Source organism: Myotis myotis, unplaced genomic scaffold (assembly GCF_014108235.1).
Source record: "Myotis myotis isolate mMyoMyo1 unplaced genomic scaffold, mMyoMyo1.p scaffold_m19_p_6, whole genome shotgun sequence".
Taxonomy (NCBI): domain Eukaryota; kingdom Metazoa; phylum Chordata; class Mammalia; order Chiroptera; family Vespertilionidae; genus Myotis; species Myotis myotis.
Genome location: NW_023416368.1, coordinates 55,949,572 through 55,975,861, shown reverse-complemented (window position 1 = coordinate 55,975,861; position 26,290 = coordinate 55,949,572). Strand labels below are relative to the sequence as shown.

The following is a 26,290-nucleotide window of genomic DNA, read 5'->3' as shown; positions in this document are numbered from 1 at the left end:
GTCCTGATTTAGAAAAAAAATATATCTTTACCCTTCCTTCTCATTTAAAAGCCCTTGCAGAACCTCCAGGGGGAAAAAATCAGCTAATGTTTATAGAACATATTCTAAGTTCTAAATACTGTTTTAATCACTTTACATGTATTCCCCCAACAACCTTAGGATAAAGATTCTGTATTTAGTTTGAACCATATCAAATTGCCATTTTTAATCAGTCAATATGTAAGGTATTGGTAATTTCATGTGGTTTAGCCTAATAAACCTGTCTAACCCATGGTACAGATTAGGAAACACACAGGGACTACATAACTTGCCCAAGGTCACAAAGACAGTCAGTGCCAGAACGAGGACTTGAGACATGACAAAGATGGTTGACTCCTAAACCTTTCACTGACAGTTTGGTTTTAACGTTTCTGAGGCCAGATTCTCCAGGTGGTAGTGGTCGGCACTGGTGTTTCTGGAAGTAAATGGCACTGTTGGCTACATCAGAGGCTGTGGTACACTTTCCCAATCGTTCCCTGTCCGTATGTGTCCTGTGATTTCTTTACTGGCAGAGCCAGTCATCAGCAAAGAAAATATCTTCAGCAAAAAAGAGTGAGTCCTATGACTTCCTCTCTCCAGCTATTTTAATTTCTTATAAGCACTCAACTATAATTTTTTGAGTGCTATTATTGTACTTAGTTATTTTACCTTCCAAACATCCTTGAAAAGTCGCTATTTACTAACAGGGGAAATGGTGACATAATAAATTTAGAATCTCATGCACTCATTGGAATGTACCCCATTTTTTCCCCAGCCCCTCAAGGACAGTCAGAAAGACTTCCTAAAATCAGATGGTTTTTAGCAGAGCTCTAATACCCACCAAGCAGCTTAGAAATGCTTGAGTCCATAAAAGGCAGATACTAACCAGGGTGAATGGCTGAGTCATTTGGGGAAAATTATTTGGAAAAGGGCCCAGCACTTAACCATCAGAATTATAAAGCTGAAAAGATCATTTATTCTACACCCTTCATTTTGGGGTTTATGACTTGCCCAAGGTTGCATTGCTAGCTGCTGTCCCTGCACCTCCTCTCTACCCAAAGACCTCTGCCCTTCACAGGGAGACAGCCTACAGAATCTCTTCTCAATTACCAAAAAAGCATGCCTGAGCCTTTAGAACCGTTTTGAGAATCGAACCAACTATTCTTAGTATGGATTGATTTTTGTTACGCATTTGCTTCTTGGGGTATTTTAAAATAGAAACCATGGAAATAGTAAATATTAATAAAACTTAAAAAAAAACCCTCAAGCCTTTAGGAAAATATTTCCGTCAAAGGCATTTAACTAAAACATTTATCTGCAGATAGCTTTCTTTATTTTTATTCAAACTTTCAATTGATTGATTTTAAGTGATGGATGAAACAGTAAATGTTCCCTGACGTAGAGCCTTCCCTTTCTCCATCATAAACTGACGTTTTCGTGGATCCTTTGTGCTGCAGCATTCAAAACTGCCTTTTAAAAAGTAACAAAAAAAATAGTATTTGCTACAGTCAGCAGATGGTTGTCACATTTTGTTTTCAGTGCGCTTTACCACTTAATTTTGTTTTGTTGCAGCATCAGAGGTTGCCAGTCAAGCATCTGCTCTAGCTTATGGCCCAGGACTGGAGCCACTGTGATGGCACAGGTTCAGAACAGCACTAATCTAAAATAAATGTTTAATAAGCTCGCCAGGAAAGCACCTGAATTTTTTCCCCCCTTAAATTTCACAAAACTATATAATTTGGGGGTTGGAAACAATTGTACATAAGATTTGACTTGTGCATTTTTATGTAGTTTATGTATGAAAAATAATGCTTTTTTTAAATCTTTTGTGAATTCCAGCTCATCAAGGTGCTGTACAAGACCAGCCATACCAGCTGCCAGTGGAAATCGATCCTCTCATAGGTCTGTCACTTCCTTCTCTCTTTGCGATTCATTAAGCTCTGTATGGTGGCCCTGAAGTGTAGATTACAGTTGTTTTTCACTTGCTGGTTGCTGGGAATGGAATTTTCCTGATAAACCATTTGCATGCAAATTGGAATGCAATGAGCTGTGGCTATGCTGGTATTTCATCAACTCCCCCTCGTTGGTTTGCCTAATTTGAACAGGCCTAGGACGCGTGTCACTGAAAATTAATATGGATGCTGTAATAATGTGTGATTGAGAATGCGCATGAAGTACTGTCAGGATAATATTGGATCTTTTCATCACTCAGACTTGTTGATGAGCAGGAGCGAGGCACGTTATGATGAATTGGTGCCCCAGTAATGTGATGGAGCTCCTTTGCTAGGGAAATTTTCATAATAACAGTGGGGTTCTTAGCAGCACTGTGTTGTGAAAAATAAAACTGTAGTGCCAGGGTTTCATCATTAAAGGAGATCAATCCTTTCTTCCTGGACCCTCTGTTCATTCGGAGGGGATTAATGGGCAATTGCAGAGCAGTTTCAAAGTTGAAATATATTGCCTAGCCAATGGCAGTGTTAAGATATTCGTATTCATTTTCCTATGGTCCTACAGCCCAGTAAATTGCCATTGGAGGTTAAATTTGTTCAGGGGGAAAGAAAAAGAAAAGAGGAGCAGAAAGAGCCATGGGGATGAAATGAGTCCCGGCAGCAGGTGACTCAGAATGCTTACTTGCTGTTCTGCCTTTTGAGTAGCTCTGTTAAAATTGCTAGTTTTAGTATTCTTCATCCTCATGGGTGGGGATTGCAGATGTGGCTTCACTAAGAATTTAAGCTTCAATATTAAAGATGCTATCCAATAACTTTTAGGATAAGAAAACTTAATTGCATAACTATGGGGTATACTACTATTATGGGTGCTTGCATTATGACTGTCAAATTTTCCTGGCACAAATACATTGTTAGGATTTTAAAGTCTTTAAATGAAGCATTTGAGTAAGCTGATTTAGTAGTTTGAAATTCAAGATATTCCTTGTGTGTATGTCATCCTTTTTGTGATTAAAACCATTGTTTCACCAGAGAGCTAAATGGCCAAGATTTGCAGATAAACTATCAAGATGAGCTAAAATAATCTAAGCTCTAAACTAAATCATTTATCATTTCCCCAAATATAAGTAGAAATCTAAGAATTATCTATATGTAGGATAAATGCTACTCTTTTTTCTAAATCTTGTTTTACTTCGAGTAGATATGATTTGCCATATATTGAAAAAATTTTAAATGCTCACTTTGGTAAAATTTTAAAAGTCAGAAAAATAATAAAGGCTATTTGCTAAGTCATTTAAAGCGTTATTTCTGAAGTATATACTTACTATTTACCTTAAAACTTGACAATAAATATCCTTTAGTATAAAGTCTATAATTAAAAGAATTTGGCAATTACAACCCATTAGAGCAGTGATGGTGAACCTATGACACATGTGTCAGAGGTGACACGCGAACTCATTTTTTTGGTTGATTTTTCTTTGTTAAATGGCATTTAAATATATAAAATAAATATCAAAAATATAAGTCTTTGTTTTACTATGGTTGCAAATATCAAAAAATTCCTGGATGTGACACGGCACCAGAGTTAAGTTAGGGTTTTTCAAAATGCTGACACGCCGAGCTCAAAAGGTTCGCCATCACTGCATTAGAGTAAGCTTAGGTAAACATTTTTGGTGAAGGACCCGATAGTAAATATTTTAGGGTTTGTGGGCCATAAGGTCTCAGACACAGGAACTTAACTCTGCTGGTATAACACAAAAGCAGCCATGGACAATGTGTAAACAAATGTGCATTGCTGTGTTCCAGTAAAAATTTATATACAAAACCAGACATGGGCCAAATTTGGCCTGAGGGCCATAGTTTTATTTCCTGCTCCAGATCACTGGTCATCACATTGTTTGCTCTTATGTCTCCTAAAATAATTGTTTAAAACCATGTACCTTCCCACATGCTTTTAAGTTGACAGCTGAACAGTTTCATCACAAGTTTAAATAGTTGCAAAGTGTATAAAATTTTAAATATATCCAATGGAATCTAAATATGAAAAGGAATCACAAACATTTTGTTTTTAAAAAATGTATAAAAATCTCTAGTTGAAAATTGTACATTATTTCTTTTTCATCTTGAATTTATATTTTCATTTTACTTCCCCTATACAATTATAACTTTAAAATTTATGGAAAATTAAACATTTTAAACATTATGAAACATAAAAACATTTATTAGAAATATATTTTTAATGAAACAGCTCCTGTATTCATGGATGAATATTACTTGTTGCTGAATGGGACAGGATTTGTCAACAGTTCTGTTTACTTTTTTTTGTTTTGTTATGGGTGGAAACTCTGATGAATGTCTCTCACATGAGCAAATAAATGGGAAAAGAAAGAGTTTTGTTTTAATAATGTCACTCAAATCGTTGAGCTCTTTCTGGGTTTTGTGAAAACATTCATATAGTGGTCTATTAAGAAATATCATTATGGTCTATCATTCAACAGCCATTTTAACAATCTGTCACTGAAACTTATTTTTAATGATCTATCAATTGACAGCCTGATTAGATACTCCTTTCATTTGATTGAAAGCATTGAATTGGAAACCACCTGCTCTGCAGAATGATTTGCTACCTACACATTCACTTTTCAGCATCACATTATAGTATTTTGAATTTTCCAATTTTTTGGCTTTTAAGAGGTTCTTACATTCTGAGGTGAAGCACCATAGTAAGATTCTAGGTAGGAGAGAAATATGCCTTAATTTTATCTAGTGGAAGAAGAGCATGCAAAAGGCGAGGTTAGAAAGGAGTCCTTAGGCCAGTGGTTCTCAACCTTCTGGCCCTTTAAATACAGTTCCTCATGTTGTGACCCAACCATAAAATTATTTTTGTTGCTACTTCATAACTGTAATGTTGCTACTGTTATGAATCGTAATGTAAATATCTGATATGCAGGATGGTCTTAGGCGACCCCTGTGAAAGAGTCGTTTGACTGCCAAAGGGGTCGCGACCCACAGGTTGAGAACTGCTGCCTTAGGCAAACCTGTTTCAGGCAGAACATATGAAAGTTGAACTAGAAGTTGATTCCCTTAAAACCATCTGTGCCTGTGTATCCTCGGGGAAATCTTAAATCTCCAGGGGTATGCACACCCAAGTTTGAAGACTGCTTATCTAGACAAATAAATTTACCTAATTTTCGTTACATAAAAATGCTTTCAGCATTGAATCTCAGGAGGTATGCCAGAGAAAACAATAAGATAAAGGAAAGGCGGTTGTGAGATATGTAGGTTGTATAGGTTGTATAGATTAGATAGGTAGGTAGGTGGATAGATGATAGATAGATAGATAGATAGATAGATAGATAGATAGATAGATAGATGTTGCAATGTTAACTTATAAGTAAGCACTTACATGGAATAAAATAATTCATCTGAATGCTCAAGGGGCAGCAGCCTTTATTTGTTAGCACTTTGTGGTCATTCAATTCAAAATATGCACATGCCCAGATCTGTTAAGCTCCCAAGAGATCACACCCCAAAAGAGGCCAGTATCAAATTTTATATCATAGGAGTAAAAGTCATATAAACACTGAGAAAAAATGGACATTTTTTTACAATTTTCATGTGGAATAAAATACTGTATTAACCAGTCTAGAAAGTACTGCATACCTTGTTTTTAATTGCTAGGTTTCTTGGGATTAAAAAACAACTGAATTGTATCCCACAGCTTCACTCCAGTGGGATGCTAATGTCTCTCTGTGATACACGGTGATACCCATAAAAGTTCTCATCTGCGAGTAACTTCCCTTTGTGTGGAAGGATGGAGGAACGTTCCCAAACTGGAAACCTGCCCTTTTAACTACTGCTATTACTTTCTAGCCCATTAATCACCCAAAAGAATATGAATCCCATTATCAAACAGTTACCTAATAACCTTATAGTTAGATTGTGTAGTCAGACACTAACAGAATTTTGCAGTATTACACATGTATGTTTGCCATGTTGTAATGCCCTGAAGGCAGGGAATATTTTATTCCTCTGTGTCCCCAGGTGTTCCTGGCAGAGCACTGGAGAGTATTTTGAATGCAGTTTTCTTCTGTATTATCCTCTGAGCCTTCCATTAAATTGGCCACGTTAACTTAGTTATTATAAACAATGAATATAATATAAATATTTTCCTATTTTTATCAATAATGCATTTATAGTACTTTTAAAACTACAGACTATAATGCAAAATATGTAATAATCTGATGGAGAAATTTATTGTTTGTTCCAATTTCTGATACAATCAAGATTCTTTAGCAATGTAAGAATCATTATTTATGTTGGAAAGTTGGTGTGAAATACCCCTGAGATGACTAGAAACAAAGCTTTCTATTTTGCTGGCCTCATAACGCCAAAGAAGGTACCTCGGTGAAAATTCCTTTTCTGATAATGACATACTTGATAGTGTGTTTCTAGAGGATTATTACTCTTCCCGCGTGCTTAATGTCGCTCTGAGTCTGACCTTGTGCCTTGTGACAAACCCCATCTCGGGTGCTCTGTAGCACTTTGAAAACACACTGCCAGGCTGTCTTGTTTTATTGCTTACATACGGGGTAAGAAAGTGGCCGTGTGCTGTGCTTTGACTTTTTCAATTACAAGTATCTTTAATAAATAGTTGTTCTCCCCTTTCCATACATGCAAGTACAGCTGTAAACAGGGGGAAGGGGAGTTCACATCTAGTCAAATTAAAGACCTGTTACAGCCAAAGTAGTACAAGATGCTACAATATTTCAGCTATATGACATTTAAATTCTAATATCTCTTCCTTGTGACAAAAAGTTAAAGGTAATGGATTGTCACAACACGAATCCATTCTCATGGCGATAGGTGTAATGAGATTGTCAGAAACACAAACCTAACCATGATGCAATCTGCAGATTGTAATCTAGTTTGGTCCTGCCCAAGAGCTAGAAAGCATGTTCCGGGAGTTGCACACTCTTTTTAAATTGTAGCATGTTATTGTTTCTTTCCTCTAGGCAAAATTTCTTACTGAGATGTTGGATTTAGCTGCCCACATTCTTCTAGCATTCGGATGTGTTTTCCTATTTGGTTTTTCAAATATTACTATATTTAAAATTAAAGATCAAATATTCCCACCCTGGAACATGCTGCTTCTCCTCCCTCACCCCCTATCCTGAGCATGACAGACTATAGGATTTCTTCGCACGTGTGGGTTTAGTAAGCTTATTTTTTTCTTCCTCTGTTCTCATAGCCAGCAATACAGGAATGCACAGGAGGCAGATCACTGACCTTTTAGATCAGAGTATTCAAGTCCATTCCCAGTGCTTTGTCATCACTTCCGACAACCGCTACATCCTCGTCTGCGGCTTCTGGGATAAAAGTTTCCGAGTCTATTCTACAGACACAGGTAACTGTTACTTTCTTCATCCGTGAACTAAAGTTTACTGTAAGTAACATTGAGACACTTAGAATGCTTTCTCGTCGTCTTCCTTCCAAAAATTACATGATTCTAACATTTATAAAATAAGGAAAAGACATTTTTCCCCAATCTACTATATAGTCTACCATTAAGTTAGCTTCAGCATGTTTTTAAGAGGCAGCTTTTTATGGTAGATTTGTCACCCAAGTGATGGTATGTAAATACCATATGCACATGTATTTGCATAATCTTATGGCAAGTATGTGTGTGTATTTTCCCACTTTTTTATTACTTAAAGGATTTTTTTCCTTACTGGAAATTCTCATTAGGTGTATTTCTTGGAAGTAGAAATTTTCATCCACCCAATTCTGCATAGAATCTTGCTGAAATCTACACCATCATGAAGAAAATAGCTGACTACTGATTTTATATGACAGCTCTTGTTAGAATATAAAATGTTAAGTCTATATATTCATTTGCATGCAGGACAAACCAAACTCACCTTGGAATTATGACAGGAGACCTGATCCAATAAATGCATATACATTTTTGCGTCTAGGAAATGTAGAAACATTGAAAAATTTCATGGAGTCTCTTTAAAATATTTTAGAAATTGTTAGAGGATTAAATAAACGTAGTAAATATATAAGTGAATATTTAAAAATAATTAAAATGAGATATTAATGCATTAGAACTTGATGGATACTGTGGAAGTACATATTTCAGCAAAAACAAGGCTCTCCAAATATCTTGATTTAAATGTTTTGGGAATAGAAAATTCTTTCTCACTGAAATTTCTAGTTTATTAAATGGTTTACAGCAAGTCATCTTTCAGTTTTGTTAATGATGTTTATAAAATGTGTGAGTCCATTCTTCTGCCTTAGTAAGTACAGTGTATTGAAAAGACAGTTGCTGGTATTAAGCAGTTTGTCCTAAATGTATTTTGGTGACAGTATTATAACAGCTATGAAAGAGTAGGGAAAATAGTTTAACATGTACTGTTCCTACAATAAACCCTACAAGTTGTTTTTAGGCAGGATTTTGTTTATGTTTTATTTAATGGAATTGATGATCTAGGGTTTTTTAATAATTTGCATCTTTATTCTGTATGTCCAGAAAGAAAACCTCCTCATTCAAATCCTTATTATTAATTGGGCTTTTATTACATGTTTAGGCCTATGAGGTTGATTACTGTTGAAGCTAAAACTCCTCTAGAATTCGTTAAAAAATACAATGGGGATTGATACGTTTTCCTAAAATAGCTGTATAATTATAATGAATTTTCTCTGATTTAATAACAAAATTTAAACCTTTACTTTCACCATGTGGTAATGACAACACTAGCACTATTTGACCTCAAATTGTGCTTCCTGTTTTCACAAATTTTCAGATTAAAATTGCTTCATACTCTTAAAGATTTTCTTAAACATCCTTTTAAATTGCACATGGTTTTTTACACATTTTTGAAAATTATTTTTTGAATGTATGTGCAGTAAATTTCATTATTTGATATACAGTTCCATTAGTTTGGGCAGACTACAGAGTTCCATAACCACCACCACAAGAGATGTGCAGAGCAGCTCTCACCCCCAGAATTCCCTGTGCTGCCCCTGTATAGTCAGCTCTTCTCCCCGCTCAACCTCTGCAACCACTGATCTAGTCTTCATTTCTAGGATTTTGCCTTTTCCAGAATGTCGTATAAGTGCAATTATATATTGTCAGTCTTTGGTTTTGACGTTTGAGGGCTCTTGAGTTTATTTTCCATTCATATCATTTTTAAAAGGCATTGGATATTAATATTTGTAAAATTAACCTTACATTATGAAATAGTTATAATTAAGATAATTCTATAGAATTTACAAAATTCTTTCACATTCATATTGTTCCAGCCTTACAATAATCCTCTGAAACAGGACAGGTGTCCTTATCCCATTTTTCAAATGATAGCCCTCATATCTTTCTTAATATCTTTTATACAAGTAAACTCAGATGCTAGTTTTATTTAAAATAATTTCAGTTAGGTTAACTATGTGCCTTACAAAATGTGTACATGACAATAGGAATATTAAATATATTATCCTAAGTTTAGCAGAGAAGCAGGGGAAAAATTGTATGATCAATAACATATAATGGCTTAAAAAGGGGACATCTGTAATACTTTCAACAATAAATATAAATTTAAAATAATAATATATAATTGCTAAGCTATCACGAGTGTTGAATTCAATTATATTTTAGCACATAAGCAAAAAAGAATCCTTATTAGGTTTGGGATGGGGAGGGGGAAGAAACATGGTTGTAACAGGAAATTCTTTTAACATAAATCATGTTTTCAGGACACAACCAGAGCAGCAGAGGCAACAATAAAACCTTCCCTCAGCAGTGGGAATTATTTTCAGGCCACATTTTAGATTCAGTGGTGTGGAGTCCTGAGCTTGGATTTTTTTTATTTGTAGCACAGCTGTCAAATAAAACATTAACTAGAAAATTTGTTCTGTCAAAAAAGGGATATTCTAGTGCTTGTGGTAATATTTGATATTAGTGTGTGGAGAGGTGGACTGGTATTAAAGGAAACAAAAAATAAAGGTTGAGGAACACTTATGAGATTATCAGAAAATAATTTACCAAAAGAGCAGCAGGTATTTATATGCTGTGATTTATTTAGGAGGAGTGAACTTCAGCCTCGTAGCAATAACAAATATCACTCAGAAAGGCTGCCAGAACAGGAAAAAGTAAACTTAAAAAAATAATGTTTTTCAGAGTTGAGCCCAAAGTATGCATTGTAGAGAATAAGATTAATTTGTAGTAAAGTATGAAACCCTTTATATATTAATACTTAAATGTCACTCGCTCATTTTTATCTTCCCTGGCGCCCAGTATACTTTAGTTCTACTTATTATTCCCACTAATCCTACCCTGTACTCTTCCTTTTATAAAACTAATCACTGTTCCTAGTTATATATCTGTGTTTGTTTAATGTCTGTCTGCCCTACTAGACAGTCAATACTCTGGGGGCAGGGACCACGTCTATTTGCCATGTCTATTTACTGCTATACAGATGTGAGGAGGCCTCCTGCTTGGCACTTAGTAGGTGCTTAGTGTTTGTTGAATGGAAGGTCACTGTGATAACTTTGGGGACAAAATTTAAAACACTAGGAGATTGTAGTTGGAAAAGAAACCACAGTGAGCGAGTATCCATTTTCCTGACACTGGTGTTCTAGAGACAGAGTGATGACTCAACTGATGAGAATTAATAATGAATCTTGGATCATTCTGTCACCATGCTTACTCCATCCCACTTTTACAGATAAAGCTTTACACTTTGTCCTCACATGAGCTGGAAATTACACAAGTTACCGAGTGAGTAGCTGCTCTTTTGCAAGTGCCAGGTGCACATGGAGGGCTCTGGTTTCCTCTGTGCCACGTACCCCACATACCTCACGTAGCCACTTGTAGTTATTTCACTCATTCTCACTCCTGTGGCCCACTGAGTTGATCTGTGTCTCATCTTAAATGAGCCTATTCTAAATGACCTATTTAAGTCACTCCTAGTTTACACGCTCTCAGCACTTAGGTACAGGCTGAGCCAGAAGTCGCTGTACATACTCCGTGATCAAAACAATCACAATGTTGTGGTCCTGTTTCCTTAGTAGTTAAAACTCACTGATTTAACCTTCAGTTTTCTGACCTGGCCTAAGAGTGACCTACTTAACTTCTCTCTTGCCCTTTGAAAGCCCTGCCTCTAATTTAAGCCCACCCATTTCACACTAAATCTCCACTTTGTTCGGCATGAAAATTGTAAATAATGTGAAAATTATTACTTTTTTTCATATTTATTTGCCCCACACACACTTTTTATTCTACAAAGTCTTGAATTCTTCTTACTATATTCTTTATTGATATAGCTGGTTTTAAAAAAGAAATGTTTTAATGTCAGTTTGAAAGACTGAAGGAATTAAAAAATGAACATTTTTAATATTTTGCAGTTAAAACACCTGCTTTTACCAAAGTTTTTATTCACAGGAAAAAATTGTTTAAAGTGTTTTTTATTAATTTTGCAAGTTTAGATCGAAATGAATCTGATTTTAAAGTTACTAGTAGTAGTCTTTGTGCAAGAGTGGAAAAACACTATGTATTTGACTTTTCATTTGATTTAGAACAAGTATATTTCAATGTTTTATTTCTAAAATTGCAGCACTTAAAATAAGCTTTACATTTATTAAAATAGAAAATTAAAACAATTTAATGTAAATATTTTAGTTATATTTATTATTATCTTAAAAAGTTAAATACACGTAGATACCAATATTTAATTGAGACCGTCAGCTTTTGAATAGATTATGATGTGTCCCAAGTTAAGCATGCAAACTTTTTTTCAGCTTAGTGTCTTTTTTCCTTGAACATTTGAGTTATGTTCAAATGACCCCTGAAATACTTATAAAAAATAAAAAGTCATGGTAAATATTAAGGATAGATATTCTATGACATTCATTTTTAGATTCTTCAAATCTTTCAAAGGCAAATGTTGGCTAGAAACTATAGGGATGGAAGGAAAGATCTACGGGTATTTCATTCTTTGGACAAGTTTGTGTGAATTATAAATATATCTAATTAAAACAAAGATTCTAATAAGTGGGGCTTTACTTTTTTTCTGACACCATTATGTGAACAATTCATCCTGTATTTGAAGCCCTAGATACATAGTAAGTTCACTGGGTTCCTTCCCGCACCCCGCCAAGTCATTAGTTTAGATAAACTGCCTTAATCTCAATTTTATCATCACAGCCCCCCCTAGGAAATTTTCATCATTCAGATGAAATTAAAACAAAGAAATAGTGACCTGGTTCATATTGCAATCACAGTATATTAGTCCTTTTAGCAAAACTTAGTTCATGTAATCCCGATTTTAAAAAACAAGCTCTCCAAAGTGACTTACATTGAAATGCATTCAGTCTTTACTAAGTCAGAGAGGGGTTTGTATTGGTGAAGTCTGAAGTATAGAGTACTTCTAAAAGGCAACTAAGTTTCCTTGTGTTTTGAATCATATAGACTAGAGTAACTTAAGAAAATGTTGAAGTGGTTCCCAATAAGGGTTCCCTGGGCCTACTTCCATCAGTAGATATGATTCATTTGTAATTTATAGTAGCTATTATAATGATACTAGAGGCCCGATTAACGAAATTCACCCAAGGAGCTCGACCCTCGCAGCCCCAGCTGCCTCGTGGCCCTGTGGCCCCGCCCACTGATTGTTTGGAAGGTCGTTCCGGAAGGTCATTCCACCATCTGGTTTAATTAACATATTAGCTCTTTATTATATAGGATGGTGTCATATTCCTTAAATATTATAGTTTGAATTGAAAATAGTTTTTGCCTTTCAAAACATTATTATCACAGTTTATTTTTTTGTTTGTGTTACTATCCATAGAAAACTCTTAGATTGGACCAGATCAAATTTTACTATAAAATCTGAATTATCAGAATCTGAGTTTATAAGGCTTTATTACCTTAGAGGTGAAATGGTCATAATGAGCGGAAATTTTTTAAAATTTTATAGCACTTTTAAAGAATATTGTTTTGTGTTTCAGGAAAATTGATCCAAGTTGTGTTTGGCCATTGGGATGTCGTCACTTGCCTCACTCGTTCTGAGTCTTATATTGGGGGAAATTGCTACATTCTCTCTGGGTCACGTGACGCAACCCTTTTGCTCTGGTACTGGAATGGGAAAAGCAGTGGGATTGGAGATAACCCAGGCAGTAAGTACATTTTATTTTATAACTTTTACAAGTGAAATGTAATAACAGTTTGTAATAAAGTTATCTTTTACATCATGGTGAAAGTGAAATTGAACCATCAAGTAGTTTTAATTTCTTAGTTAAAATTTAAGAAAGGTCTAGATAGCCTCATTATTGACATTTTGTGACCACTGATAATTCAAATCCAAGTGTGAAACCTCATTTTTTCACATTATAGGTTATTCTTATGATCTGAAAATGCTAGTTCTTCATTGTAAATGGCTGTCATCACATAAAATAGAGGTGTTTCATTCACGAATAGTAAGATATAACATAAAAAGAACAATCATATATTATCTTGTTTATTGGATTCATATTTTAAAACAGCAAAATTATAATTTCATGGAAACAAACCATTCTTTATAAAAAAAAAATGTGCTTTCATTTACATATTAAAAGGTAAAGCAGGTCATAAAAGGCCAATATGGAATATTCAAATGGCTCTTGGTTTTTCAGATGGGAAATGAAAATGTTCAGCAACAGCCTTAAACGTCTTTATGAAACTATGCTGAAGGCAGTAAAACAAAAAAATGTGTAACCATTTAAAATTGTAATTCACAGAAGGCAAAAAAGGAAGCAGCTACCATTAAAACCAATCGCACACAGCTGCAGCAAAGAAATGGCTTTAGAAAAACACATTAAGAAGTAGGAAAAAACAATTAAAGGGACCACCTGAAAAATGAGAATTTAATTAAAATGATTATGACAACACAAAAGTTCCTGCAAAAATAGCTTTAGATTTTTACTTCATAAGGTGGAGCTTTTTAGCTGCTCTTAAATATTTACAGTTTCTTAATTTAAAGCAAGTTGCAATGTATTTGGCTAAGGAAGGATCGTGTTGTTGCTGATTACTTTACCTGAATCCTGCTGTACATCTGTCACTCAGCCCCAGGTTATGAAACAGTCTGAATACATTTAAGTCTATCGTATTTTGGGTTGACTTCTTTGAGTTGTGCTTATTAAATGTATATTATATGTATGAAAGTGAAACTTTATAATTGAAAGCCAATACAATTATAAAAGAAGTATTTGCAAAGTATTTTATCAGAGCTGGTTCTGCTTTGTTTGTGTTTGTTTGGTGTGGTTTTTATTCAGTGAACCTCTACTATATATTTCTTATTTTAATCAAAGCACAGATCAGTTTCCATACAAATAGAATATAAAAAATAAGGCTGCAGTGCTATGGATAACACAGTCTTTGTGATCAGATCAACTTTAATGTGTCTGTATGGGGGGTAGTGTGTACATGTGTGTATTTCACGTATTTATACAGACAGGTCCAGTTTATATATAACTATGATAATATTTTAAAATATGTAAACTTCAGGAATTTTTTTCACATTATTTTGAAAGGTGCTTCATGGTCTTTTCATTATGGACCCCTACATTCGGCTCTTTCTCCTTTCTGGCCTTTTAGGATGAGTGACTACTTTCAATTTCTTTTTTTCCTGTGTCTATAAATTCAGTTATTGAGATATACTAAGTTAACTCAGACAGACCTAGATTTCACATAGATAATAAATATACCATTTTGTTATTTATCGGAAAATATTTAAGAACTTTCTCTTGCCTTAAAATAGTGCATGATGTTTCATGCACATATAGCAATCCAGACACAAGAAAATACATATATATATATATATATATATATATATATATATATATATGTAACCTAATCGTGTTCATGTTATTACCAATGTGTATTCTGAGAAGAAGCTAAAGACTTATTAGCTATAGCACACTTATAGGCAATAGTTGTTACATTTCATAGATTTAAGTATATTTTAAAACTAGAAATATTCAGCTTTCCATATAGGTGAAAAATGTATTTACATAGCTAAATACCTTATGAATCACCCTAGAGGTGGCTTTTACATGCATGTTTTCTAAAAAAATAAATCAAGTAGGATTGGCCACATTCTGGAGTTTGGAGTAAAACAAATCTGAGTTCTAAGCTTTGCTGTGGTCCTTGTGTCTTGTCTGCAAAATGAAAGCAACAATGGGAACTAACTAAGGTGTTATCAGAAGCACTGGGTGCTTAAGAGCAAATAAATCACCACACAAACACCATCATGTTGGCATTAGAGTATATATTATAATGTTATATTTTTCATAAAGCACTTCATCTGTACCCGCTCATTGTCTGCAGTATGGTGGACATTAACTCCTAGCAGTGCTGGAAATGCAAAGAAAAAATAAAAGAATAACATAATAGCACAGCTAATAAAAATTTTAGAAAATTGTATGTATATTGACTAAATTAAATTACCTTTCTCAAAGTGAACCTCGTCCTTTCTGGCCCTTTTCTAGCATCTGATGTCCCAATTTAATTTTGCTTTAGCTTTGAAGGGTGGATCTGGGAGAAAGACAAATAGGCACTTTTTCATGTAATGAGCATATCGCACATTAGAATAGAAAAATGAACAAGCCAGTTAAAGCTTTTCAAAACAAAATGAGAGAGAGAGAGAGAGAGAGAGAGAGAGAGAGAGAGAGAGAGAGAGAGAGAGAGAGAGAGAGAGAGAGATTTCACCGTGTGTTTTAAGGATTCATGCAAGCTGGTTCAGATTTTATAAGCCTCTGGCTCATTGATGGCTCCACGAAGCAGTCACCGAAGTCAGAGCCTTTCAGATGAGTAATTTTAGGCTGTGTTTATTCCTGTATTATATCTGTTGGATGCAGTGTAAGTGTTCTTTAAGAGATGGTCAGGCTTTTATATATATATAATTGCACTGTGGTCTATAAATGCACACAATGCCTCAACTTAAATTTTTGAATTTAGACTTTTCTTGCTTGAAGGGAAAATAGGTATATTAAAAAAAAACTAGGGTGTTGCTTTTTATGCATTTCATAGATCTTATTCAAGTATTTTGTGCACTTTTTATTTCAAAAATTATGAGAATAAGCTAATAATTTTACTTGCTGAGATCATAAGCCTACAGCATTTTGTATAAACCTTAGTGCTATATGTAAATTTAATAGCTTTATTACTATTTTTTAAAATCATATTAATATGTGTATTGGTTGGGCAAAGTCAGGCTAACTATGTGGTACAATTTGGGGTTTATGAAAGGATACGCGTGTTCTCTGAAATCTGGATTCTGTGGCAAAGCCTCGCTCGCCTGCACAGCAGAGAGGTGTTGTCCGTCTGTTGTCTTGTGCAGGTTATCTCCTGTGGAATGCAGTTTCTCCAGGAAAAGAAAATTAACATAGGATTCCATTTAGCTGTGACTTTAAAAAATAAAATCAACCAAGAACATTTCAATGAAAGATGTTTTTGTTTGGAATCATATCTCTGCCCTAGCACTCTGTATGTTTTTTGAACCAAATCTTGTCCACCAAAATGCTTTTCCTGAAATAATCCTTTTTCCTTCAAAATGGAGAAAATGCTGCCCAATACATTCAGTTGACAATTAAATATTTTAAAACTTTGAAATGATCTTACAAGCAAGATGAAAATTTCCAAAATCGTTATTTATCCACCATTTTATATTGTATTAATAGACCATAAAATTCAAATTAAATGCTTATTAAAAGTAAGTATTTAAGTATTTTTAGCTATCTGAGCGATTTTTTTAAAGCCACAGTTGATTAGCTTTAGAAGCAAATGGTTGCTGACTGTGAGGTTGTTGTGTAGATTTGTGTGTATAGTATTTTGGTAAAGTAGTTTTCCATTCTCACGTTCTGTTTTTGATTTGATTGAAAGGTGGCATTTTTTTTCCTCATTGCAATCAGACATGCTAATCTATGTCAGCTTTCTTCTTTATGGGCATGGCGTCTACTGAAAGAAAGAAAAAGCTAAGTTTTTTTTTTCATAACACCGGGATTCTGTTCTTTAAGAATATTTCAGCACCGTTAATTAGAAAGAAGGTTTTATTAACCATAAGGCTAGCACTAACAGACCACAGAGCTGCTTTTTAAAGTACTGTATGCCATAGCTGCCCTGCTTTTTTTCTCTGTCTAAAACTTCATTTTGTTATACTCTCATCAATCACTTAAGTCATTACCGTAAATCCTACTGTTGTTAATTTTACTAGTATCACCCTAATGAGGCATTCTTGCTATAATTAAAAATGAATTCTAACTTTAAGGCATTCTAAATTTTTTTTAATGAATTTAGAATGATCTTGCCATATGAGCATAAATACCAGATATACATAGACTACTCATCAAGTCCATAACAAAAGTAGTATCATCCAGGTGTGAAATATTTACTGGTTGCCTCTGTGCACATGTCTTATGCATATGTATTTTTGTGCACATATTTAGGAATTATGTTCTTTTTATCATAAAGCCTAATATGTTTTATTGAAGCCACTGATAAATCCTTATTCTTTGTCTTGCCAAAGTAAGGTTAGACTCAACACAAACTGTAGATGTCCTAGAGCACCATCTGCTGGATGCATTTGGGGACTTAATGTTAGTAAATTTGAAAATCAGCACTTGATAAGACAGGTGTACTTTGGTTTTAATTGCCTGTGACATATTATTTATGGGACCCAAATGTCAAGATGTATGCATATGTGTTGAACCATAACAATTTGTAAAATAACTCACTTTCTTCTTTCTTATGCCCCATGCTGACCTGGATTTGGAACTTGATAATATTTTGTTTAAGGAGAAAGTGAGCAAAATATATGCCCAGTGAAATAAAGCATCACAGTTTATCATGAGATTTAAATTCTTATTGACCGCAGGTCTTTAGTAAGCTATAGTTGGAGAAAATTCTTTGGATGATATTTTTTTTTAAATATAGTTTATGGATGATATTTTAACTTTAGGTTCCTTGCATTCACTAAATTCTGAATAGAAAAGCAATGTTTGCAACAAGTAGCCTTTTTATACCTTGGATGTGACTCTTGATCTATTCTTTTGTCAACAACATGAGTTTTTGTATGTCTCATCGGGAGCTTTCCTGTGGCCCTATTTTTGGTGTGCACCTTTGAACAAACACTGAGACTGCCCTTGTTTTTCTTCCTTGAAGAATTCATCAAGTAGGGTTTGAAACAATATGTTGGCAGTGTTCGAGTTCAGGTGACATTAAAACTACGTCTATGAAATTCTCCAGAAGGTCCAGGATGTTTAGTGCTCCATGATGTAATGCAGGCCCTCAAGTTCCAGCAAAACAACTCTGTATTTACTGCTTGTAACTAATAGTAGATGTGGTAAAAGGAATTATATTCATATGGCAAATGAATACAACCTTAATGTGCACCATATGCAGAGTGGCGGGGTGATGTGCCAATATATCACATTTATTTACCTTGTTTAGTTGCAGAGAAAAAATGACTATACCATTCAGCCCGTAGACTATAGCCATATAAATATGAGAACAGAAGAACTGATGATTTATGCCCTCAAATTGAAGCTGAGTGTCTTCATATGTAGACTCTCATAGTGCCACACCAAAGAAAGCTGTTTGTCTAATACTATATGCTCAGATAGGAAATTTAATTTCAAACAAGTGCTGGAATTAATTTAAGAAGGTACAGATTCCCTTTAGTCAACTAAGTATTGTTGTATAGGCTCTCAAAGAAAATCTTGAATGTCTTCTTTCATTTAATTGGGACTGAATATACTCTGAAATTGTAAGCTACTTCCTCCCTCCTTTTCGCCTAAAAGCGGGGTTCTTCTTTTAGAATATTGTAAAAGTGCATGCGTGTGTGTGAGAGAGACATTATTGTAGAACTACTAATGATAGATTTAATTAATACCTCCTGGAAAAACATATTAGACTGACTTTATCACCTTCCCCAAAGTTGGCCTCATTAGAGAAATTATATGGCAGCTTTGGCCATATGTACCTCATATTACACTTTAGATATTCCTGAGGATTTATGAAAAGAGACCTATTTTTATAGGAAAGTAAGTACTTAAATGCCTCTGTTGATTTCTTTTACAAAACAGCAATTGCCCTATCTTTTTAAGTTATTTTTGTTGCCTTCAAATAGGTTCAATCCGACTTTTGATTTTGGATTTGAAGTGTTTTTAGATAGAAAAAATCCTCAGAAGCCATTTCCCCCCTCATGGCTTAGGGCTTCATGACTGTTGATCTTTTTCGCTTACAGTCTTGTAGTTTGTAACTTTCTACACCTTAGAGATTGCTTTATTTCCTTGGGGTGAGTGGGGTCAGAGTGTTTTCTTTTTTTATTAATTGAGATGTAATTGACGTATAATACTAGTTTCAGTTGTGCAACATCCTGATTCGATACATGTATATATTACAAAGTGATCACCACAGTACATCTAGTTAACATCCATCACCACACAGTTACAGATTTTTCCTTTTCATGAGAAATTTTAAGATCTACTTTTAGCAAATTTCAAATACACAGTACAGTGTTGTTCATTATAGCCACCATGCTGCCCATTACATCCCCAGGACCTATTTATTGTATAAGTGCAGGTTTCTCCCTTTTGACTGCCTTTGCCGGTTTTCCCTACCCCCATCTTTAGCAACCACCAGTCTGTACTCCGCATCTAAGAGTTTTTTCTTTTTCTTTTTTCTAAGATTTCACAATAAATTTAATTCTATGGCATTTGTCTTTTTCTGTCTGACTTCCTTCGCATAATGCCCAGGTCTATCCAGGTTGTCTCAAATGGCAGCTTTTCCTTTTTTACTGTTGCTGCACAATATTCCATTGTGTATATAAACCACATTTTCTTTATACATCCATCCGTCGCTGGGCACTTAGGTTGTTTTCATGTCTTGACTATTGTAAGTAATGCTGACTAAACATGGGGGTGCAGATATCTTTTCAAGTTAATGTTTTTGTTTCCATTGGATAAATACCCAGAAGTGGAATTGCTGGATCATATGGTAAATCTACTTTTAATTTTCTGAGGAACCTCCATACTGGTTTCCACAGTGACTGCACAGCTTACATTCCCACTAACAGTGCACAAAGGTTTCTTTTTCTCCACATCCTTGCCAGCACTTGTTATTTCTTGTCTTTTGGATAATAGCCATTCTAATAAGTGTAAGGTTATATCTCATTGTGGTTTTGATTTGCGTTTTCCTGATGATTAATTATGTGGAAGACCTTTTATGTACCTGCTGGCCATCTGTAGGTCTTCTTTGGAACAATGTGTGTTCAGAAACTCTGCTCATTTTTTAATCAGATTGGGGGGGGTGGTTGTGTGTGTGGCGGGTTTGGTTTTTCTTTTTTTTGTTGTTTTTTTGTTTGTTTGTTTTTTGCTGAATTGTATGAGATCTTTAGATATCTTGGATATTAGCCCCCTTATCAGATATGTGATTTGCAAATATTTTCTCCCATTTCATAGGCTGCTTTTTTCATTTTGTTGGTGGTTTCCTTTGCTGAACAGAAGCTTTTCCATTTGATTTAGGCCTCACTATTCATTTTTTGCTTTTGTTGTCTGCTTTTGGGGTCAAGTCCAGAATGTTTCTAATAGGTAAAGATGTGAAAACCCTTTATAATTCTCACTAGTGCCTTACTTATGTACCTTTAACAAAGGAACCTTTAAAATGTTAAGGAGGAGCCCTGGCTGGATAGCTCTGGTCGTTGGAGCATTGTGCCGTGCACCAAAAGGTTGTGGGTTCAATAGCAGTTAGGGCACATACGTAGGTTGTGAGTTTGATCCCTGGTTGTATGGGAGGCAACCTATCAGTGTTTCTCTATCACAATGATGTTTCTCTCTCTCTTCCCCCGCTCCTTCCTCACTCTCTAAAATCAATAAACATATCCTCAAGTGAGGATTAAAAATAAAATGTTAAGGAGGACATATTACAAAGAATTTTATGTGACTTGGGTATTTAAGATAGATAGATTTAAAAAATAATTTTTACTTTTAATTACTATTCATAAAAAGCTTAATTTTGTATATCAACAAATATGAATAAGATTGCATATCAGTAACTGTTCTATCTGCATTCTTTATTGGAGGCAGAATTGTATAGTGTTTATGTTACTAGAAACCCATATACAGCTACAGAAGCTGGGTGAAAATATGCATCATTCTATTGCCCCTGCTTCCTGGGTGCTCACTACATGCCAGGCGCATTCTCAGCACTTTACACACCAGCTCATTAATCCTCATCGTGGTCCTATGTGGTGACTACTGTTTCCCTTGCCTTATAGCTGAGGCACAGAGGGATTATAAATATGCCTTTACGTTTCCCCCTGACCTTGAAGCTCCTGCATCTTACTCTAACTATGAAAACTTGCCCAACAAGGGTCACAGAGCTAGCAATGCTGGAGGCTGAATTCAAACTCAGGTCTGGAGGCCATTGGCACCATTCCTAACCACTTAAAAGGACTGTCAGCTGTAGACAGTTTGGTGCAACCCTTTCACTAAAGCTCTCTCATTATCTGCAAAGGACAATACAGAGATAATTTTGTTACACTGTATTCTTATGTTAGTATTTGTTATGATAGGGTTTTGTTTTTTTTTAAATATTACACATTAAGAGTTATAACTTTACATGTACAATTATAGATACATATCTACACAAACCCATTTTCTAATGTAGTCTTAGAGGACGATTCCATTGTCATAAACTATATATATGCATATAAACTATATATTACATATGTAATATATAATTATATATCATAGAGGAAGATAAAGATTATAAACCAAGAGGAAGGGGAAGACTTGGTGGAGATAGAATGAATAGAACAAATTTCAAATAGTTTCTCTTTGCATGATTACAATATAGTATTATAACGCCCATTGAAAAATTAGGAAGTACAGAGAACAGACTGACTACTATTAGAGAGGAGTAGTTTTTGAGGGCTAGATGCAAAAGCTGAAGGGATTAAGAAAAGAAAAAAAAACCCTTATAGACACAGGCAACAGTATGGTGATTACCAGAGGATTAAGGGGGCTGGGGGGAGGTAGAAGAGAAGGTATAGGGGGAATAAATGGTGACGGAAGGAGACTTGACTTTGGGTGATAAACACACAATACAAATGATGTATTATAGACCTGTATACTTGAAACCTATTTTATTAACCAATATCACCCCAATAAACTTATCAAAATTTGAAACAGAAAAGAAAAATTAGGAAGTTAATGGGACAGAGGGACAGGTTTAAGAAACATTTAATAGCTAACCTCATTTCCACTTCAGAAAAGTCATTTTTTTTTCTTGATTTACTATTATGATGAGTCACATGAGAAAGTTTAGTATTCAGTTTTTACATGATATTTATTCTCAATGAGTCCTCTCAAGTAATCAAAATATAATTAAAATGGAACAAAAGGCATCTGTAAAACAGAAGTATCCATCTTTAGGAAATGACTGGCATATAGTAATGTATAATACTTAGATTTAAAAAAAACACACATATACTTGATAACTTTATTTAGATTCTTAAACATTTTCCTTTATTTATTTTATTTTTAATTAAATTTATTGGGGATGGCATTGGTTAATAGGATCATATAGGTTTCAAGTGTACATTTCTTTGGTATATCATTTGTACATTGCTTTGTGTGCCCACCTCCCAAAGTTAAATCATCTTCCATGACCATATAGTTGGTCCCCTTTACCCTTTTCTACCCCACTCCACCCCCTTCCCTCTGGTAACCGTATTTTCTTTCAACATGAGTATTCTATTGAAATGATTTTTTTTTAACAAAGCCAGGTTTCATGTTTTGTTTTTACCTCTCTAAGAGATCAGATGCTATTAGGTTTTACTGTGGGAAATTATATCAGTTGTGTGTGGGTTTTTTTGAAGACTTTATTGATGTTAATTTTGTATAAAAATTCAGCTGTAATAGTTTGGACTTCTGTAATAGTCAGTGCAGCTTTTGGACATTTCCAATTACAGAGATATATGTAATTTGCAGGTTTACCGGAAGGTCGACAAAACCTGATCAGTGACCATTTGAAATCAAGTTACTTACAAATGCAGGCCACATTTTATTCCCCTCCTTGTTTCCATAGTACATTGCACAAAATATATACCCAATAAATGTTACCAAGTGAATGGATGAGTGAAGGAATGAATGAATTAACAAAGGAGACGTGTTAGCTTCTGGCACAGGAATCTCTAAACTAAGAATTAATTGGAAGAACTAATTTTATTTCTACAAAAATAAGAATAGGGAAATGTTAAACCGTGCTTCATTTTATAATTGGTGGTATAAAATATTTAAACTGCTAATGAGAACTTTGCAATGCACTGTAAGGTAATGTAATTTTCATAAGACTGAGATGATGCCAGAAATACCAAAAACTTCATTCATTTTTAAAAATGTAATTCAAAATTTGCCAGAAATCTGTGTCAGGTCTATTTTTACCGGGATTATCAATCCCTTTTGCCTTAATGGAAACAGAGCCTTTGAAATATTTTTCTCATCGGCTATTTATGAGCAGGATACTAAATAAATCACTGTCTCCTCTTCTATCAGGTATAACTGTAAGTAGTTCAGAGTCCATTTGATGCAGAAATACACTTAGTATTATGAGGGCACCAAAGAAACACATTTAATAAAAACATTTGCTATTCTACCTAATGGTGTAAACATTTCACCTGGTATTTTAAAGCACAGATCCAATATCAATGCTAACTGATCATATGGAGATCTTGTCAATGCAGTGGGTTGTTACAACAATATATAAGTTACTGCTGATCCTTAGTGTTGTGCACGGAGCAAAGCACATCTGTAAAAACCGGTGTGTCCTGGTATCAGTGGCAGGATTTGGCCTGTCTTTAATCTCCTTTGAGTTGTTCATCTTCCTTTAAGGCCGTCGGTCCATAAAGATGCACCGAGCATCCCTTTCAGCCTTTGGTGGATTTGCACCAGTGGTCATAAACCTGCTCTCGGGACAAAGACCCCCTTTCCTTTGAAGTAATTGCTCAAGCTTTTCAAGGCAGTCCAAGAGTCTATCCTCTTTCTCTTTTTATTTTTCTTTGAGATGAGTTTGACATGTAGCCCCTTAAACTAGCATCAAGATAAATTTTTGTCTCGGCTTTATTGAAAGCCATGACGATTTTTCAAGCACTAAGACTTTAAAAGGTTCTTAAGGGGATCTGCTCCGCTTTGTGACCTAGCTCTCAGTGGATCCTGCTATCTCAGCCAGCAACAGTGGGACTTTTGGTATCCATTAACTACTGCAAACTTTTATCAAAGAATTCGCCTGATATTTTCCAGAAGACTTTTTCCCCTCTTGTTCTTTATTTGGTTTGGAGACGTCAGTGAGAGATGGTGATAGCTTTGGGGGTCTTTGAAAAAGTAATATGTGGCCAGTATTGTCTTCCTGAAGCTGATTTCCCCCTGGTAGTAAGTCTGTGGGCTGACAAGTAGTGGGGAGGGGCAGTCTAGGTGGGTGCTGCAGTGAGCATGAGTTATGTGGTTTCTAGATTTTGTTTCTAGGTTTTGCAAGCAGAAATATACACAGGTATGTAGGGTTTTGCCTTTCTTTTCTGTGGGAGGTGATTGCTTGGGCTCTGGGATCCAGGTGATGTATAACCGTGTAACTACAGAGGAATCAATTCTGAGCCACATATACCAGTAGGTCTGTGTTCTGCCTCTGAGTATGCCCTCTACCCTTAGTAGCTTCAGTATAAGAAGTTCCCGAAATACCTGGCAAACTTAAACAGTTTGAACCTGTTGGGTTTAAATCCCATATCATAGAATTCTATTCACTATAGTGAAATATTAATATTTAGAACATTTGGCTTCTTTGCATTTATAAAAATCCACAGGTATTTATTTTGAACAGAGTTTTTGATGAGAAAATAAAAAGAACACTCAATTTACACAGCAGATAATAAGGGAATACAAAGTCCGTTTTTAAGCAAGACTGAAAACAGCTTTTCTTAGGGAAAATGCTGTTTCTTCTTATGTTGTCATATGTGGATTTTTAAAGGCCATTAATGTGTGTTTCCTAAAGGGAGGGAAGTTAAGTAGCACAATCTTTTTACTGGAAATTCAGTGAGTGTTTGTGAAACCAGTTACCTGAGAAGAACCCAATGATTATAAGTCTGCCCTTATGCTTTTAATTTGTTGTTTTTCTTTTCCTTTCCTCCCCTCCCCCGCCCCCCCTGTATTTCCTGAACTGTCTGACCTGCTTCCTGGGTTAGAGAACATTTTGCCAAACTTTGAAGCCAACATCCTAGCATTGAACAGTTCTTCATTTAGAGATTGGGCCTAGGAAAAGAAAAAACCTTTATTCTGTTTTGAAATTTCATCGTATGTGTGTAGAGGCAAACATGATTGGTATAGCGTGGATTATTGGAAACTAGTATTTTGCAAGTAGAGCATATTTATTAAAATTTTAATTATGAGTTTACAGAAAATAATGCTTATACCTTAACTCACTTTATGGGGTTAATCGGTAGGCTTTATAGTCATAGAAAATTCTCAATATTCGAACTGTTTTGCATGAAAGAAATAGTTGTCAGCAATATTCTCACTTCCTCCCATGTTCCTGAGAAAGTATTCTTAGCTCTAGGAACTAAAGAAAAGTTAGCCTTGACATGCTTAGGTGATAGTGTTCTCTGGGTCCGCCATTACCCATCTGCCTGCCCTGTGTTTACTTTGGTTGACACTTAGGTTATTTTCAGTTGCCATCGGTTTTCCTTCAAACCTTCATTTACCACTAAGGAATTCCAAGACAATTTAAATTAAAACACAAATCTCACCCCCCCCCCCCACTTAAAATGGTTGACTTATGAAAACAGAAGAGTAATCACTGAAAATGTATGCCTTAGATCTTAATGATTTTAATTCTTGATTTTAAATAAGTTGATGATATAATTAGACATTAGTTTCAAAAATAACATTGTAGGTATTTTTGTGGAATGTAGAGCATCTTGGGAAAGGGAGGAAGCATGAATGAGGGTGAAAGTATTGGTAACTTTAAAAATACATTAACACCTATTTCTAATTTCTGTGGCAAGGCTTATCTCTAACAGAAAATTAAGCAATTCAGATTGGCTTAAATTATGTGTTTCTTTTCTTAAAAATTTCCCCAAATTTGTCTACTTTTTTTCGGGGGGAAAAAAATGTTGTCTTTGCGACAGATTCTTTCTTGTTTAGAAAAATGTCAAGTAAACTTTGTAATTAAGGTAGGGTTTTCTCCCCAGAGGAGTTTTGAAACTTGGAATCAAATCAACCTTCTTATTCTCCTTTGCCTTTTCATA

At 34.8% G+C, this 26,290-nt stretch overlaps 1 protein-coding gene across 8 annotated transcripts in view; it reads left to right on the top strand.

The window, feature by feature from the left end:
• LRBA (LPS responsive beige-like anchor protein) overlaps positions 1-26,290 on the top strand; it is a 559,344-nt gene that overhangs the window by 523,530 nt on the left and 9,524 nt on the right. For all 8 annotated transcript variants that reach the window (XM_036315411.1, XM_036315409.1, XM_036315413.1 and 5 more), the window contains 3 exons: positions 1,858-1,920; positions 7,216-7,371; positions 12,969-13,136. In XM_036315411.1, the coding sequence (XP_036171304.1) occupies positions 1,858-1,920; positions 7,216-7,371; positions 12,969-13,136 (387 nt within the window). The remainder of the gene's footprint in view (positions 1-1,857; positions 1,921-7,215; positions 7,372-12,968; positions 13,137-26,290) is intronic.